The 17,761-nt window shown below is 44.6% G+C and overlaps 1 protein-coding gene across 3 annotated transcripts in view; it reads left to right on the plus strand.

The window, feature by feature from the left end:
• The window catches only part of adarb2 (adenosine deaminase RNA specific B2 (inactive)), a 192,057-nt gene that overhangs the window by 123,498 nt on the left and 50,798 nt on the right, over nucleotides 1-17,761 (plus strand). For all 3 annotated transcript variants that reach the window (XR_004213657.1, XM_031872352.1, XM_031872353.1), the window contains exons 2-3: nucleotides 5,933-6,019; nucleotides 6,911-7,863. Coding sequence is in view for 2 of the 3 variants with exons in the window: in XM_031872352.1 (XP_031728212.1) it covers nucleotides 5,933-6,019; nucleotides 6,911-7,863 (1,040 nt within the window). In the remaining variant the exon portion in view is untranslated. The remainder of the gene's footprint in view (nucleotides 1-5,932; nucleotides 6,020-6,910; nucleotides 7,864-17,761) is intronic.

Raw genomic sequence — 17,761 nt, forward strand, 5'->3', positions numbered from 1 at the left:
CCCCCCCCCCCCCCCCCCCCCCCCCCTCCACTCACTGATCAAGTGTAAGTTCATTCACATTAAGTGCTTTTCTAGTTTCCTAGTTCATTGGGACTTTCATGTGCTTAACAGCAACAAACCAAACTGCAAATTAAATGACAACACATCCGTCACGAACAGGAACGCTCACACGTACACGTTGACAGGCGGGAGATACCGGAGCCTGGAGAGAAAAAACAAGCACATCATGCTAGTAATTATCACTGTGCGGGTGACGTGAACAGGTTTCCCCAGCGGTAATGTTAGAACGTGCAGAGAATGCTATGCTAATTGGGCTCACGTTTAGCGTTATTTGTGGATTTGTCGTCGGAACTAACTTTTGAGCTTTGGAGCTAAAAGTGAAAACGATTGAACTAATTTAGAGGGCGTTAACGTTCCTTTATTTCATTAGGTAGATAAGTCCCATGCGTTTCATCCCATAACGTTTACAGTGCTCAGTCCCCGTCCTGCACCACAGAATCCAGGTGCATCTCAATCCCCTTTACCGGCACCTTGCGTCCTCCCCTCACATCTCAGTCCTGAAGCAGAAGACTCGAGGAAAGAGGAATAAAGGAGACTCAACTTCAAAGACATAAGACCCTCTTCTCTCTCTGCGTGAGTTTCTGCAGGTGTTAACAGCTCTGTGGTGTCTTTTAATGCTCTGGAGTTTGTATTTGCACATATATGTGCTGTCCATATAAGAACCAGGGAGCACAGTTGTCCTGCCAGAGGTGAATCAGTCTCTGCAGGTTTTTCCTTAAAATGAAGTGATGGCTAAATAGCATATTTAGATACATAGTTGCTTTTTTTTAATGTAGGCCTCGGATGTACGAGTTCAGAAGTGAGAGAGCGAGAGTCGATGATTTCTCCTCGCGCCTGTTTTAGTCGTGTCTCCCGTCGCTCATCTGACCCATTGGTTATGCTGAGCCATCGGGAAATGTGATTGGGCTCATTACCCTTCTCCTCAGAACTGATACAGGAAGTGCAAGGAGAGAGAGATTCTCTTCTCCAGCTCATTTTGAATGGACACCGTCACCAGCGTTGTCACTATCAGGAGTGCATGGCCATCTGCCAAGGCTCTCCCTATCTAACCTGGCTCTCCTCTGCCTTCCCCCGCCTTTTGTGCTCTGGAAACAAATGAGTCCGAGCGTCCTCTCCTCTCCTCTCGCCGTGTCCTGGTGCAGTGGGGGATGGAGACTATTGGCATGCATTGTCTCGTCCGTTCGGCTGGCTGGAGAATAAGAAGGGATGGATGACAGATACCGTGAAGGGCGCGTAAGGTAACGGTGTCCACACCAGCGGCGGTGATCGGTGGGTTTGATGAACTTTGGCACCAGGCTGTGTTTCTTTCCTCCCAGCTTTGACAGAGGCCATTGTAAATTCAACTTACTTGCCCCAAATACAACTCTGATGTCATGTGAGGTCACTGGGTTGGGGTTATTCCATTTTTCCACTTTTAAAACAACAAAGTCACCTAAAAAAGACGAAGAAGAATTAAAGATATAATCGATGGATATCTTTTTATCAAAGGACATCGTTATTTTCATACTATCCTGGTACTAAATATAGGAAATGGGTACATTTACACTTAATTACTTCTAATTAATTGCTAATAACCTACAGAGACTATGCAGTGCACAATAGGTCAGTTCGACACACCAAAAATGTGAATGTCCTCTTAAGTCAGCATTCAGTAAAACCAATATGATCAATATTTGCTTAGGTTAAAATTAGTGCTGGGTAACGATTAAAATTTTGAATCGCGATTAATCGCATGATTAATCACAAAAAAAATCATCAATCGCAATTAAAAAATTTTATCGTAGAGGGTGATAAGAAGCTGTACATGGAGGGACTTAGGACCCAGGGGAATGTAGGCGAAGGAAACAGGAAGAGACGCCACACAAACAGCTGTTCACCACTTGCTGCCGGCCGGTTATTGTGTTAAAAATGTCCGCTTAATAGTAATAAAAAAACTGCAATAAAATAATTGTCGGCATAATTAATGAATGCGATAATAACGCGTTAACTTGCCCCCCAGCACTAGTTTAAATGAAATCTGTGTTTAACCTTTAATTAGTATCAAATTACATAACTATTCTCTGCAAACGGACTACTTGTGTGTTTTCATTCATAAAAGGCTTAAAATATGCCGCGTCTCTCTTTGGAAAAAAACCAGCCGCGCTACACAAACTGTAAACTCCGAACACAAACTGCCTCTGACCTAATACACAGCTCACCCATAAATCAGAGTGAAGTGTGTTTGTGCCGGCGCTTCATAAAGCTATCAAAAAACGATCAGAGGTGGCATTTGGAGGATGACCTCTAAACTGCACCGCTTACCACTACGCAGTTGATTCAGCATCCGAGTTATTGAAAGCGTGATGATATTTTCTACTCAATAGCCACTTCCTGAGACGTTTGAAATGAACTGCTTTCTCATTGAAAGTGAAAAGGATTGTTTTTGTTTTTTTTGTCGCTTTGAAATTATGCAGACCTGAAGAGCTCCATACAGAAACGCTCTGTTCTGACTGTGAACTTATAAGAAACGCTCTGAATACAGAATGAAAGGGGTCTATTGAGGCTTTTATGCAGCCCAGCGATGTGTCTAACACTGGAGCAAGTGCATAGAATTAGTTTCCTCTTTAGATCATTGGCCTTTTAAGGGAGGGGGGGGTAATAACTATTGAATTAATTGCCATGAAATTATGCGCAGACATTCATGTTTCCCAGACGGATGTAAACTGTAATAACCTTGGTTATCCCTTAACCTTTCACCTGGCCGCCACCATCAGGTCAACACTTTCGGGTGTCACGGTTTCGATTCTACATTTTAAAAAAATCGGTCTAAATAAGCTTTCAAGTCAAAAGTAGTGATTCTACCCGTATCATTTCTTTTCTCCACCCCCGCTTGTTTGCGTGTTTCCAAAGGGGAAAAAAATAACACTGGACACAGCATGGCTTACCTGTAGCCTGCTGCTACACTGTTTCTTTTTTTCGAGACACCAAGGCCACTCCCGGAGTTCGGAGATGACAGAGAAGCAACGAAACTGAAAAAATCCTCCTGCTTCTGGTAATAGTTTGTAGGCTGCAGAAAAATTAGAGACGGCAAAGAATAGACACTGAGCAAATAGCATTCACGCCTGGTCAAGACCCGATTTCAATGCTGGCCAGATCACGTCTAGGTTTTGGTCGATCTAACTCTGCGATCACATTGCGTCCTGCATGCGTTTGCACCTTGCATTCGTTTTTTGTTTATCCTTATACAGATACATATCCCATGTTAATGCCGGGTGTAAATAAGGCCTTAGCCCTGTCTACCTCTTGGAAACCTTTTGACCTGACAGTACATTTATTCTTTATTCACATCAGCACTCAATAGAAAGAGACTCTTAAGTACAGTAGCAATTTTCTCTGGTAGGTTCAAAAAGGCAAGAGGTAGCATCGGGGCCAGTTCAACATACGCCAATTGACAGAATACTTATCATCACAGCGAAAAAATTATAAACCTTTTCTGGTCATATTTGGTGACCAGATGTTAAAAAACCTGCCAATTATTGAATTTAGTCTGAAAGATACTTTTTTTTTGTGAAGGTCTTACTGGGGATGAGCAAGATTTCTGTTGTATCTCTTCTCAGATCTTTATTGTAACGAGACAGAAGTAAAGGAGCTCGCGTCTGCTTGTGTGCTCTACACACCTGTAGATTTGCGCGTTGACGGCCTCAGTTTGTTCTCTGAGGAGAATGAATTTTCTCATGCTCATAATATTGTACACACTTGCGTGCATCCGGTCACACTAACTCATGCCTTTTTGCCCAGTGGGCCCTTTGACTTGGCAGAAGCTGTTGAGTGGCTGGTTTCCGACCCCCCCCCAAAATATACATTGCAGACATTTCAGCCTGCAGTGTGAACCTCCTGTTTGTTGATTGCCTGCAATTTCATGCTTGATGTGAACATTTGTCTTTCACGCTACACAGGAACTGTATACATTTTGCGTGACAAATGCAAGAACCGGTTAAGATGCGCTGTACAGAACCAACAACCTCTAATTTTGCCGCCCTTGTAAACACACCAGACAGCCGTGTTTCGTACCGTAAAAAGGGCCTTCAGGGGCTTTAAAAACAATACAGACTGATTTGAAAATGGTCCGGGTAATGACCTTGTTGGCCGAGGGAGTCGTTTAGCGCCAAATTGCTGCTTGTGTTGGGCTTTAGTCCGTAATTAGGTCAGAATGCAAATGATTGTATTGTGATATTGGCCCGCGAGGACCAGCTCCAGCCTCGGTGTTTAGAGTGTATCCATGTGTGTCAGAGTGACTCATTGAGCCCCTCTAGTGCTGTTGAGCTGCGATGAGAGAGAGAGCGAGAGAGAGAGCGAGAGAGAGAGAGAGCGAGAGCAAAGGGGGTCCAGCTCATCCACAACCTCGCGCTCTTATCAAAACATGTTTATTGCACTGTAATGTGCCCCTCGGTTTATGCAGCATTTAGCATATAGCATTAAGGACTGTGGTGGAGAGAGGCGGGGAGCTTGGAAGGCGTCTTGACCTCGGGCTCGACCTCTACCCTCCCGCACACCTACACAAACTCACCCCAGATCATTCTCTTCCGCTCGCTTTTTATTCCCTCCTCCATCACCTCCCCCTACTTCTGTCCACCTCCAGCTCCTCTCTCTCGCTCTCTTTCTCTCTCGTTGCCTCTCCCGTTCCTCTCTCTTTTATTGATCATTAGCTGGTGTTGGGGGGGGGGGTGTAATTAAAGAGCCAGACTGGTCTGTCAATTCTGCTCAGCGCTGCATGGAGTGCACCAGACCAAGCGATGGTCCTAATAGGGCTTCATACTGTAAACAACACGCACACCTGGACAGCAGGAGGCCCCGGGGAGGAACGGGAGAAAGCCACTGTCGACAAGTTAGGCCTGATAAAGAAAGGAAGTTTAGTACTGAAGATATACTGTCTGTGTGTGTGTGTTTGTCTGTGTGTGTCTGTGTGTGTGTGTGTGTGATTTCAAATGCCCAAATAAAATCCAGTTACACAAAAAAAATGAAAGAGAAATACAATACACATTGGTAAATGTATTTTCTCTTCATGTATGCGTTCGGTGCGTCATCTCAGGTTTTTGTATCCACTGACAGTGAATGACTTGTCACTGTGACATGGATCTTCCGCGCCACATTAAAATCAAGTCAAAACAAAGAGGAGATGGCGTTTCAGTGCGGTCCATCAGAGAGCCACGTATTAGTTTTCATGAACAGCGAGAAAGAGAAAGGAAAAAAACACTAATTTGACCTGAAATCATAATACACTATATTCTCTCTTCTAATATCTGCCACATGACTGCTTTAAGAAGATATAGCACTGCTCTGACAAAAGCATTGAACAGCTGTTCTATTAATTTGACCTAATTGTTTCAGGTCCTCTAATACCTCATGAAACGTAACTGAACATAACAATTTTAGGGGCGTCAGTCATGCTCATGATCAAATGTCAAAAGCTTGATTTACAACAACTTTGTCCAGTTAAGAGAGTTTGGTGAATCTGACATCTGAAGGAGCACAAACTTCACCGAAAGAGAACTTTTAGGATTAGGATAAGAATGTTCTTGCAAGAGGCCCAGTGTGTATTGTACTTCACTTCATGTCTTTTGTTTGATTTCTGTTCATGAGTTCTTTTAAATCTTCCATGTGTGTGCATGTGCGTGCGTGGGTCTGCGTTTTCTTCCTCTTGTGGGCGTGCATGGGTCTCGGCGTGAACCAGTGTCGGCCCGTGCACGGGCAACAGAGCGAGTGCGCTCACGAGGCCAGTTGTCGCCCGTGCACGGGCTGACACTGGTTCGCGCCTTTGATCGATAAAACTATCAAAACATCTCCGTCGCTGCCCTCTTGTTGACTCTGCTTGTCTCTTGTCTCTCTCCTCCAGAGAAAGTCAGTATGCTGTCAGCATTGATCGCCCCCTTCAAGTACATAAGCCCTGGGACCAGCAGCACAGAGGACGAGGACAGTTTAAGTAAGCTGCCGCCGCTTTTTCTTTCTCTCTGTCGGCGCGCTGCGCTAATTCCCTCGCTGGCGGGCCTAATATGGAAATGATCTGTCTGTCACCCACGTAATTAATTATTTGGGAAATGGCGTCTTTGATTACGCACGGATGTCAGCGTGTGTGTTAAAATCTGTATTATCTTTAGCTGTTGAATATTAGATTTGAGTGTGATAAATAAGTCATGAGATAGGTGCTTGCGCTCCTGCATGCGCTATCATCCACAAATCTGCCCAGCCCTGAATGTCAGCACTTGATCCCAGCCTCCCATCCCTCCATTAACATTCTTGCGGCAAGATCTGAACACCCCATTTTTGTTCATTTCCCATCAGAAATGCAATACGCCACCACTTCCCCGTAACTAGGTTTGAAGAGCGTATCACAGCTGTTCAGGCTTTGCTCTCACAGAGGACAGAAGTGTGAAATAAAAGCGGGCTACAGACATTTTATCCTTTCATGGAATGTCTGCCACTCGACGTGATCCCCACCCCCGTTACAAATAGGATTGATGCTCTGCATTGGCCACGGGGGCCAATGGTTCCCACTTACGACACAGATTCAGAACCAATTTGGAGGCAGATTACGAGAATGATTTGGCAGATAACATCGCCATTTTTAGGGGATTTGTGTTTGGATTTTAAAACACTTAAATATGATAGAGCCTCGTGGTATGAAGTGAGCTCGGCTCAGGGAGATGATTGCAGATTTGTTCATTACCATTTCATTGTGTATAAAGTGGCTCAATTTTGCCTGGTAGATTTTCCCTTGATTCATTTTGTTCAGCCAGGATACATGCAAGTGTCACGCAGTAATAGTTGCTTTTTTCACTTTGACATTTCACGTTGTTGTTTTTTTGTATTTCAGGCACCAGCAGTGCAGAGGTAAAGGAAAACCGAAACATTGGTAACTTAGAGGATCGCTCCATTGGATCTGCGGAGTGCCAGTCGCTCTTCTGCTCAGACTCTGCAAGAAGTGGCAGCCCCGGCCTGAAGAGGAAGCGGCCACTGGAGGAGGACAACAACGGGCACTTGTGTGAACTCCGCCTGATCTATAAGAAACTGTCCTGGTCCGAAGCTCCAAAGAACGCCTTGGTGCAACTCAACGAGCTGCGGCCGGGCCTGCAGTACCGCGTGGTGTCTCAGACGGGCCCGGTCCATGCGCCCGTCTTCTCCATCGCCGTGGAGGTGAACGGGCTGACTTTCGAAGGCACGGGCCCCACAAAGAAGAAAGCTAAGATGAAGGCCGCCGAGCTGGCCCTCAAGTCCTTCGTCCAGTTTGCCAACGCTCCTCAGGCCCACCTGGCCATGGGAAACATCTCAAACCCTTCGGCCGACTTCACCTCAGATCAGGCGGACTTCCCTGACACGCTCTTCAAGGAGTTTGAATCTTCGCCATGCTCCGATGGCCTCTCGCTCTGCGACTCAGCAGCGGAGAGCGAGCTGCTGTCGAGCGAGCTGCTGAGACATGGACGGTTGCTCCGCCATACCTTGGACCTGATGGTGCAAGCCCAACAAAGGCTAGGTGGGATTGTCCCAGATCCGGAGGCCCCCAAGAGTCCCGTGGCGTTGCTCAATGAGCTCCGGCCGGGCCTGCGCTACGCCTGCCTTTCGGAGCGAGCTGAGGGCCGGAGGCTGCGCAGCTTCGTGATGGCAGTGCGTGTCGACGGGCGGATATTTGAGGGCTGCGCTCGCAGCAAGAAGCTGGCCAAGACCCAGGCGGCCCAGTGCGCTCTTCAGGCCCTCTTCAACATCAGGACGGCCCCCGAGGGGAGGACAGGCCTCAAAGCCAGCAGGAAGAGCTGCCCTCATTTACCCCAGGTGAGTACAGACACATCCCCAGCGCCCATCTTCTGCTAAGCTTTGGCAGCTCCCTCCACTTCCTACAGAGGCCTGTAATGACCAAAACAGCAGGCTCTCAGCGAAAAGCCAAACACTCTCCAACAAGTAATTAAGGAGGAAAGGCGATAGGAGCTAAAAAAAAAAGAGCAGAAAGAGTGGCAGCACTGATAAAGCAAACTGTCATTTACGTTGTGTCAAAATATAGTGAAAATACAGATCACAAATATGTGTGGGTGTGTTCTGCAAAGCCTGTTTCTTGAGTAAACAATATCTGTTTTTTGGTCTATTTAAATAAAAAAAGCTTGTAAATGTAGGTAATTATTGTCCTTGTGCCTCTGACACGAGCAAGCTGCATCGCCACCCAAATTAGTTTTTTTCTTTCCTCTTCGAATGTGTTTGTAGAGCTGTAATTGGGCGAGTTTTGCAATTTTGCAAGATCTCCTGTTTCCTCATGTGTGGCATCACAGTGTCTACAAACATTAATTCAATCTGTTGCCCAAAGGAGATAGAAAAGCAAAGAGCAAATCGACAAACAAACCACCGAGCCCAATCCCATGCTCATTTACCCAAATATGTAAATAGCAATCAGAGCCAGGAAACTAGTTTTTGAGAAACTTGAGGAAATTAGAGAGCCTAAAGACATAGTGGCTGGATTGGCTGGCGCTTGTTGACAATCATTTAAAACTTCATTCCAAAAAGAAGAATTTCATCGAAATGTGAAACTGCCCTGACTAGATAGTCACACTGAGTTTGGTTGTTTACTATTGTCTGCATAGAGAAAATATCCAACCTGACCAGGTCACTGGCATGATGGCAGCTGAAATCTAAATTGTAAAGCCTCCATTGTCCTAATACCCATCCGTACAGTGCACATCCAGAGCGTCCTTTCCCCAAAGTCTTTCCTTGAAGCCTTCTGTCGACACACGCGCCGCCATATTGTGCTCCCGCGCATCCTGCAGGGTAACGTGTCGTATCAACGCTCTTCCAGCCTTGAAGAAATAGACTGGCGAGGGTGTCCTTCCCCAGAGCACGACATCAACCCAACAAACCTGCACATTTGCCTGGGAGAAACTTTTTTTTTTTTTTTTCTCTCCCTTTTTCTCCCTGCTGCCACGGTGTCTAAAAGGATTTTAAGAGGATTTGCCGCACCCGTTTAGTTCCAGAAAGCACTCGCTTGTGGAAATTTCTTGAAAGTCAGCCGTGCTGTCTGCTTTATTTTCACTGGTAAAGGACAAAAGCGCACAAACAACATGTATGCGTGCGTGCATACGTGTGCGAATAAACGTGTTCGTGGATATGATGGGTTACATGTCTGAACTATTGCGTAATGTCAGTGCGAAACCCCTCCAGCTCACGCATGCACACACACACACACACGCTATGTTCACACGTGAGCCAACTTCTCCTGCCAAGCACTGATTGCATGGGCAGTGGTTGACTACACTGCAGATGTGAAGCGTAGTGCGGGGGTGGTTGCCAGCTGTAGCCTGAGAGTAATGCAAATGTTATGGTGGTTTGCCAAATTATGTGTGCCACATTGCTCCGTTCTCTTTTCCCAGAATTCCCTCTGGCTGTACCTGTTGCAGGATAAAGCTTTGTTGAGAAGAAGTTAATGGGCCGATGCAGTATAGAGCATCGCCCTGACCTTAGAAGTGTATGGTTTTATCGACAATTTCCATGACACTATTAAGTTATACATATGTTGTATGAGTATGTTTTTTTGTGTCATGGTCTTATAATTAATATATTTTGTATCCCCAAAATCATTCTCTAACCTTATTTTAAGGTTTTACCTGTGAGGCCAAACCTCTTTACAGTGTTGCTCTAGGCTTAAAAGAGAGTGTTCTATGGTATTAAAAATGTTCCAAATTAATAATTTTACCAGAAACCTTATTATGACATTGTAACAAATTCCAACTAAGCTGAGCAATTTTTACCATGATGAAAAGCTGAGTGACGTCACGGTTTTGAAACCCTCGAGTTCGGCATTTTGGCCGCCGCAATCTTGGATTTCGTCTCTGTCACCATCTTGTTTTTTTGCAACCAAGGAACGGAAGTGACCATATTTGAACTGTGGAGGAGTGATGGCGCAGTAGTGACCTTTTGATCACAAGGGAGCCAGACTAGAAAGTGGCGTTGAGACCATAAACTCATGTTTGCAATGTTTACTGAGGTAGTAAATCAAGTGAGAAGCAGGGCCATTTTCTCATAGACTTTTATACAATCTGACTTCTTTTTGCAACCAGATGTGCCGCACCCTGATGGCCATTAGAAAGAATGCTAGTTTAATGCACTTCCGCATTAGATTCACTTTTGAGAAGCAGCGGTTGCCATCTGGTTTTACCGTTAGCCTCCGCGCTAGACAGCTAGCTTGCTAATATTATTTACATAGCTTGTGTTACCGTTTGTTAGCAAAGATTAATGTTATTATAAGTAACTCAAAGTTACAGTGATTAGTTCAAAGACGATATCCAATAAGACCAAATTGTGGTAATACACAGGGTCAGAGCAACACTGCTACATCCTCCTTGTAAGAATACGTGGGGACGCAGAGAAGAAGAAGGGTTCAACACTTGAACACTGTATATCGATGGAGGACAATTGAAGTAATAGGGGAAGACAGGGCCGTAATATGAGGACATTGCATTAACTCAACAGATTGGAACATAAGGATGAGGAGTCCTTCAAACTTTGCTGAACAGGGTGACTGGTAGCTTGAGAATTCAACCCCCCAATGAAATATTTAAACTCTCGAGAACAGCATGGTGGTGTATTCTGCTTCACATACATACTAAGGAATAATACAGCGAGAGTGACAAGACAAGCATACTAGTGCACATCCACACAATGTAATATACTTTTTTTCCCTGCAGTAATACAGCCTATACTTTCCTCTATGCCTCCTACGCTCATGTCTATGGGAATTGACTTTTAACAGTCGTTTCAGAAATGAAGCATCGGGCAGCAGTGTGCTTGACATTAAAGAGCTATTTATCTTCCAGCAAGGGCTTTAATTTTTGGTTTCCTTCATTTAACCTTTATTTATCCAGGGAAATCAAATGAGAATGCATTCTGCAGAGATATCTTGCCCTACACTGACTTCACCCTACTTATTCATAACTGAGTGATAGGCCCAGTACAACCACAGTCAGCTACATTAAGCAGCTCTCCTAGGGCTGTGTCCAACAAGTCGTTTTATGGCCAGGTGTATTATTTTGTGTTAATTATTTGTGATGAGCATCGCTGAGCATCTATTTTGCGCTTTAACGCTGCACGTTTTGCGTTGAAAAATGTTCAACCATGCGTTAAATGCTGCGCTCATCCTTGTCATTTTTTTTTTTGCCGGGACAGACAGGCTAAATGGTAAATGGACTGTACTTGTACAGCGCTTTTCTAGTCTTCTGACCACTCAAAGTCCTAAAACACTACATGTGATCATTCACCCATTCACACCCATTCATACACTGATGGCAGGAGGGTATCCATGCAAGGTGCCACCTGCCCATCAGGACTCTAACTAACATTCATACCCATTCATACACCCGCATGCACAGCTAATTTGGGGTTAAGTGTCTTGCCCAAGGACACATGGACGTGGACTAGTGGAGCCGGGGATCGAACCGCCGATCCTCTGATTGAAGGACGACCCTGCTCTACCACTGAGCCACAGTCGCCCTTATGCACCACAAAGACTTGATCAAGTGTGTTCTACTCTGCATATGTAAGCTTCTTATTGTGTATGTAATGCTATTGTTTTTATTGTCTTTATGTTTTCTGGACCGCTGGACCGATCAAATATCCCCCTGTGGGATGATAAAGTTAATCTGAATCTGAACCAATGAAAACGATGGCCCACAAAAACTCACGAACCCTGTCAGACCGGCATGTCCATCCTCTCTCTCTTTGTGCGTCAGCCTTCCTTTCAACCAGAGCAACAGCTAGAGCCGTGACAAAATAACGCTGTGCCTCCAAAGTGCTCTCAAGCTCTGGGTGTTATCAGAAGAGCGACAGGTGTTTTCAGCTGGGAACCTTAGTGCCATAGGGAGTTTACTGCCTTGCTCAACAGCACATGTTCAGTAGGATTTCAGGGAAGCATGATATTTCTAGCTGATCAAGGGATTCAGTGTGGGAGCCAATTCTCTAAGGGACTGTACCAAAAGGATTGGGGTGAGGCTGAATATAATAGAATATAATGATGTCTTTGATTGGTTAAAACATTTGACCTGTTTAATCCAGTTTAAACAAACTCCGGTCCGTTTGCTTGGTTAGTCCGGTTCGTTAAGGCTGGCGTGAAAGCTGCCAATCGAACCCGGTGCGGACCAACAACCCAATCGGTCTCGAACCGAGGCGGCTTGAAAAGGTGGTCTCGAACCGCTTCCAAGCGGACTCTGGAGCGGTTCCTTTGTGGTAGGAAAGCAAACAAACCACACGATTTTATGATAGCAGATATGTGATTTTAGCACGTTTTCAAAAGCTCAACGACTAATAAATCTATCTGCTCATCGTGGAGCCTGTTCATGACACAACCTTAAAATTGATCTGTATGAGGTCATGTATATAACCTCTTTATGCAAGTCAACACAAATGCGCGTCATTTCTTTGCTGTAAAACTGCTGTGCTTGTATCCAAATGTGTGCACTTTGTCAGTTCATTAAGTCCTTTAAAAAGTGTGTGACAGCAATCCTACAGTAATAGGCCCTTGAGTCACAACACGCTGCATGCGCCTCATGCAAAGGGGAATTTGCACAGGCCTGTCTCTACCTGTTTAGTCATTATTCAGAACACGCGGTCGATTTGCATTCTAATAATACTAAGAATGCTTCAAATCAGTTATTTCTGATGATGCAGGACGACAATCGCCAAAACTGTCTAGTCAACACGTTACATGTCAGTTTGTATGAATGTTTACTCTCCTTGGTTGGTTTGTAATTAAGCAGTGTGAAGAGGATCCCGGACCAGAACTAAAATGCAACAATGTATCATTTTCTTTCCTCCCTTGGTTCGGACCAAATGAACCAAACCACAGGTGTGAAAGCACCCTCCGTCTTCATTATTAGTCGGTGAGTAGGAAGCTGTTCTTGAATCGTGCCCGTGGCACTCTAGTTAGCGGGAAATGTCTTTGCCCTATTAAAGCCTGCACAGCGAAGTAAGAAAGTGCAGCAGTAATCCCGACACCCATTTCACCAAGTGGAATCATTACCCTACTGTTCGGGCCTTGATTGGCCACTTAATCTCCCCTCGCCGTCACAATGCACTGCGTTGTTGTCAAGTTAACTGAGACTTGTGTGCGGCGGTGGGCCGGCACAGAGTCAGCAGGTCCACGTGGAAGGACGGCACGGGGGGTCCAGCAGTCAGGACGCTGCACTTCGCCGCCACCGTGGATTCAGGTCTTGTGGTTAGTACAAACATATGAAACACACCAGAGCATTTTAATTTCTCATCATATCAGCAGGGATCAAATGTGACTGTAAATTGTCTTTTAGTTTATTGCGGTGCAAAATGAATTGATTTAGTTATCTCCAAACGTGAACCAACACAGATAGAGGAGGATACAAGGCTGGTCAAGTGGAGTAATTTTCCCCGCCTCCGCCTCGGCAAATTGAATATGATTTCAGACACGTGAAGGTGACCCCTGTCAGCCGCTGAGCCGCTCGCAGATTGTTTTCTTTGTCTAATCTCTCCCACTTCTAATCTGTCTCAATATAAACAGCTGTGACAGGCTGATCATTAATTAATATTGCCACAACAAATTAGCGACAGCGATCGCCCAGCCAAGCGCCCCTGTCTAAGATAGAAATCCACCAAGTTGGAGAGGGAGAAGGTGTGAACGACACATTAGAGAGGAGGTGATTAACAGCTTCGGAGACCTTGCAGACAGTGTTACAGCCTCAGCATGTAGACAGTGACGGCGACGGATACACACAATGTGACAGCTACCGCAGCACACTGTACCCAACAGGTTCAGCTGCGATCGTCGCCATAAGTGATGCAGCGCAAATTGACTGATGAAACATCTGCATTCATCGGTGCTTCAGTCAAATAACATTCCTCTTGCAGTTGAATATTTTATAGATTGGTATTTTAGATGGTTAAAGGATGCTCCTGGGTTCTTGTTTGTGGGTTTTAGTCTTTGTGTTCATCAATAATTATTACATTGTACTCACTACGGTTATTGCTGAGATTGGAGAACATGAAGATTGAGCTGCTCAAATAGTTATACAGGTTTTAAACAAACCTCAAGGTTAAGCTAAATTAACTTGGAAGAAAAAACAAAGGTGTAGCGTAAGACGATGACCGAAATCGGCCGTTAGAAACGTCCTGTTCGTTTTGACTTCTTAACATCCTGGTTCAACTTTGATCCACCGGACTTACCATAGTTGTGCGCTCATACAGTGTACTTGTTCCATGGCGGATTAGAAACCGGTACATTTTTGCATTCACATTTTAACTTTTAAAGTGAGACTATATATGATAGTCGATGTTATTGTTTAAGTCATTTTTCAAGAAAAACTGCCTATTGTTCCCTTGTTCCAGATGATCTAATGAAAGGATTTGCTTCATTATGAAAGAAACACATTTGCACTATTGAGTCCTGGCTGTTTATGAAGAGTAGAAGAAGAATCAGTGTGTTCCATGTGCAAAAGCTGACAAAATGTGGAATAATAAATCAATAATGTGATAAAAAATGTAAACCTTTAGGTCAAAGGACTAATAGACAAACACAGAGGCAGTGTTTAGTATGAACTCATGAGCTACCTGGAAGGATACCAGAATGAACACGAAGACAAAACATTTGTGTGCTCCCACCATCCATGAATGAGTATTTCATAGGTGGGAAAATGCACACACGTACTTACTCAACAAAAACAAAAAGGAACAGATGGGCTGGCTTGAATTTAGCAACAGATGTGATACAGTACGTCATTGCGAAGAAAAACAAGAAGAAGAAAACCCCTCATTAAGAGCCTCAGGATGTACAGTAGTGTTCTCATGTAGAAAAGAAATGCATTTTCTGATCGACTTCACCACCTCTGAATGCTTTTGTAGCTAGCTACTGAAGTGATACTGATGTATACACATGCTGCTTTTTTATTTTTTTCTGTCTGCTGCTCTCTGAAATCACTTTTTAGTTTTTTCCAAAAATTATATAATATTTCTTCAGTGAGTTGGTGACAGTGTGGCTCTGACAGCTTGATGGAGAAGCAGCGGGGGGAGGGGGGAGCGAAGGTTCAATTACTTTGGTGGGTACGATATTATCATACCTGAACAAGTGGCAAACAATAGCCCATTTGTAATAAACTGGAATAATCTTTTAACGATCACCAGTAGTTGTTGCTTTATTTTTTAAACTAATCCGGATCTTTGACCTTTGTAAATGAGAGCGATAAGGGAATTCCTTCTGTGCATCCATAACATATCTCATTACAATTTGTCACTTAGTGTACGATAATAATTGGAGCAAAAAAGCCACTGTTTGCTCCTGGACTGTCAGTCTGCCCTTTCAGCAGCCACTTACCTCATCATGTGGTATTTAAAGAGGAAGCAGCATGGGAGAGTGGAGATTTGGGTGTGAAATTACTGAACAATAATGTCTACCCGTCTGAACGGGAGCACCCTGTACATGGAAAGGTTAGAATCCTCCTCAACTGTCTAATATGTATGCAAATATGACCTATGAGGTGGCAGGCTGTTGAATGTAATGTACCACGTCAGCATGCAGCTTTGAGGGAAAATCCCTTCGCAGGGAGCAACAGAAATGGGGTTGGTCGGGTCAAGTCACCTCGGATACACAGTCAAACGCCCCTGTAATCTGTTCCAAAGGAGCGAGGCGCTCCTGTTGGCTCCTCTGCTCGCCATACAGTATCCTACACCGTCTCCATTGTTCATAACAGTCCTCCATTCCTTCCTTCCTTCTCTCTAACGCCTCCTTCCCCCCCTCCACAGCCTTCTAGCCGTGAGCCAGAGCATGGCTATAATCGTTTCTGAAGAGCCTCTCACACTTCATTAAAAGCATAATCAAGTTCATTACAATTTCATAGGCATTCAGGTACCGAATGGCTTCCGATAAATCACGACTATTGGTCCTGTGTGGCTGGCATGTGTAGGTTTATCTCCGGGTCTCAGGCAGGAGAGCGGTGAGGAGGAGGAGGAGGAGGCGGGAGGAGGAGGAGAGGTCTGGATATCTGGCCTTTAAATGACCTTCCAGCCTGGAGCAATGGACCGCTCTGTCATACACGCTGGACGCCCAAATCAGCACGCATCACAGCTGGGAGATCAGATCGTTCAAGAGGTCGCTGACATACAGTTGGCAGATCAACAGATGTGGCTCCATAGTACTGTTTTACTTAACACGCACGCTGCAACCATGTTATCTTCAATATACTCTGTTATCCATCTGCTCCGCTCTTATTTGGGAGAAGACCAATATTCATACCATGAATATTAGAATTGATATTGTAGACTTAAAGGAGGAAAGGAAGATCAGGTTCCCAATAACCGTGTCGTATTGATAGATTAAGCAGACATCAAACTGTGTGATATTGATCATATTAGCATTAGCTGACACTTGGCAGTGGCTGATATCACATATTTGCGCCTCTCTCTCTTGGCATTCTGGCTCAGAGGACTGAAAGTCTTTTTAAGGTTTTTCCACCACAGGATCGTTCCCAGGGGACCAAGAATCTTTTGAAAAAGTCGCTTCTGCATTACAACCGGAGGTGCCAGCGACTACATTCAGTTCCTGTACGATAGTTTTCGGGTGACGAAAAAGTCCCTCGTATTTCCTCATCATGCAGGAAATATCAGAGCGGAGTCTGTCAGGGCTTTGGAGTTTTCGTCTCTTTTTTACACCTCTGCGTGTATTATTTTAAGTACTTTCTCAAACACATTAGAAAAAAAAAAAGAACAGCTGCTTTTGAAATGTTATATTCAAAAGCAGCTGTCGTTTCTTTTTTGTTTTTTTTATGTGTTATCGCTCTAAAGTGTCTAAACTTCATGGTTCTGCGGTTGCGGGCGGAAACACAAACATGAATGCGGAAAACAGACTTTTAATTTGGTTCCATAGATCCTGGATCTGTTTGGTTGAAACAAGCTGTTCATTGCTTTCTCTATTTTAGATGAACATCAGTCATGCAGCAGACTCCATGAGAGAAGCTTTGCCTGAGAACGAAGCAGATTTTGTCGCTATTACCTTGTTCCACAGTTAGTTTGTTTCTTTTTATTCTCGTAAGTGGATTGTTAATGATTGACGTTTGTGTTTTCTCAAGTGTCTACTTGGAATTTGCAAATGCTGTGACAGGAAGCGTTGGACTGACTATGGGATGCATTCCTCACTACATGTTTGAGAGCCACAAATAACTTCTGTTCATTTTCACTACAGCCAACAATGTAGAAATGTTTTGATAGGGTGAGACAGACAAAGGGGGTGGAAGTGAAAAATCCATTATCCCATTTGCAATTACACATATTTCTTTAAATACTATAACAGCTTGCCTTCTGGTCATCAATCAGTTCATCTAGCTGTCGCAATTACTCTACAAATATGGTGATGAGTCATCATTAGCCGTGAGACCATTTTATATCCTCAAAACAAAATGTCCAAAATGTCAGTCCTGTTCTGCTGCTCAGACATTGACACACATCCCTCACCAGCGACTGTCCCTCTCCACCCACTCACATGCCTGGCTGATCACTTGGACCCTCTGGGCCTCCCAAACCTCTGTGGATGTTCTCCCGAGGGTCTTCCTCCCCTCGCTTCTATAGCTGAGGCAACACGGCTTGTGTTGCTGACATGCTCCGCTTGGCTGCGGGATGGAACACGAGCCAGGGTATGTGTGTGTGTGTGTGTGTGTGTGTGTGTGTGTGTGTGTGTGTGTGT

This window comes from Anarrhichthys ocellatus, unplaced genomic scaffold (assembly GCF_004355925.1).
Source record: "Anarrhichthys ocellatus isolate YVR2014 unplaced genomic scaffold, GSC_Weel_1.0 scaffold63, whole genome shotgun sequence".
NCBI lineage: Eukaryota > Metazoa > Chordata > Actinopteri > Perciformes > Anarhichadidae > Anarrhichthys > Anarrhichthys ocellatus.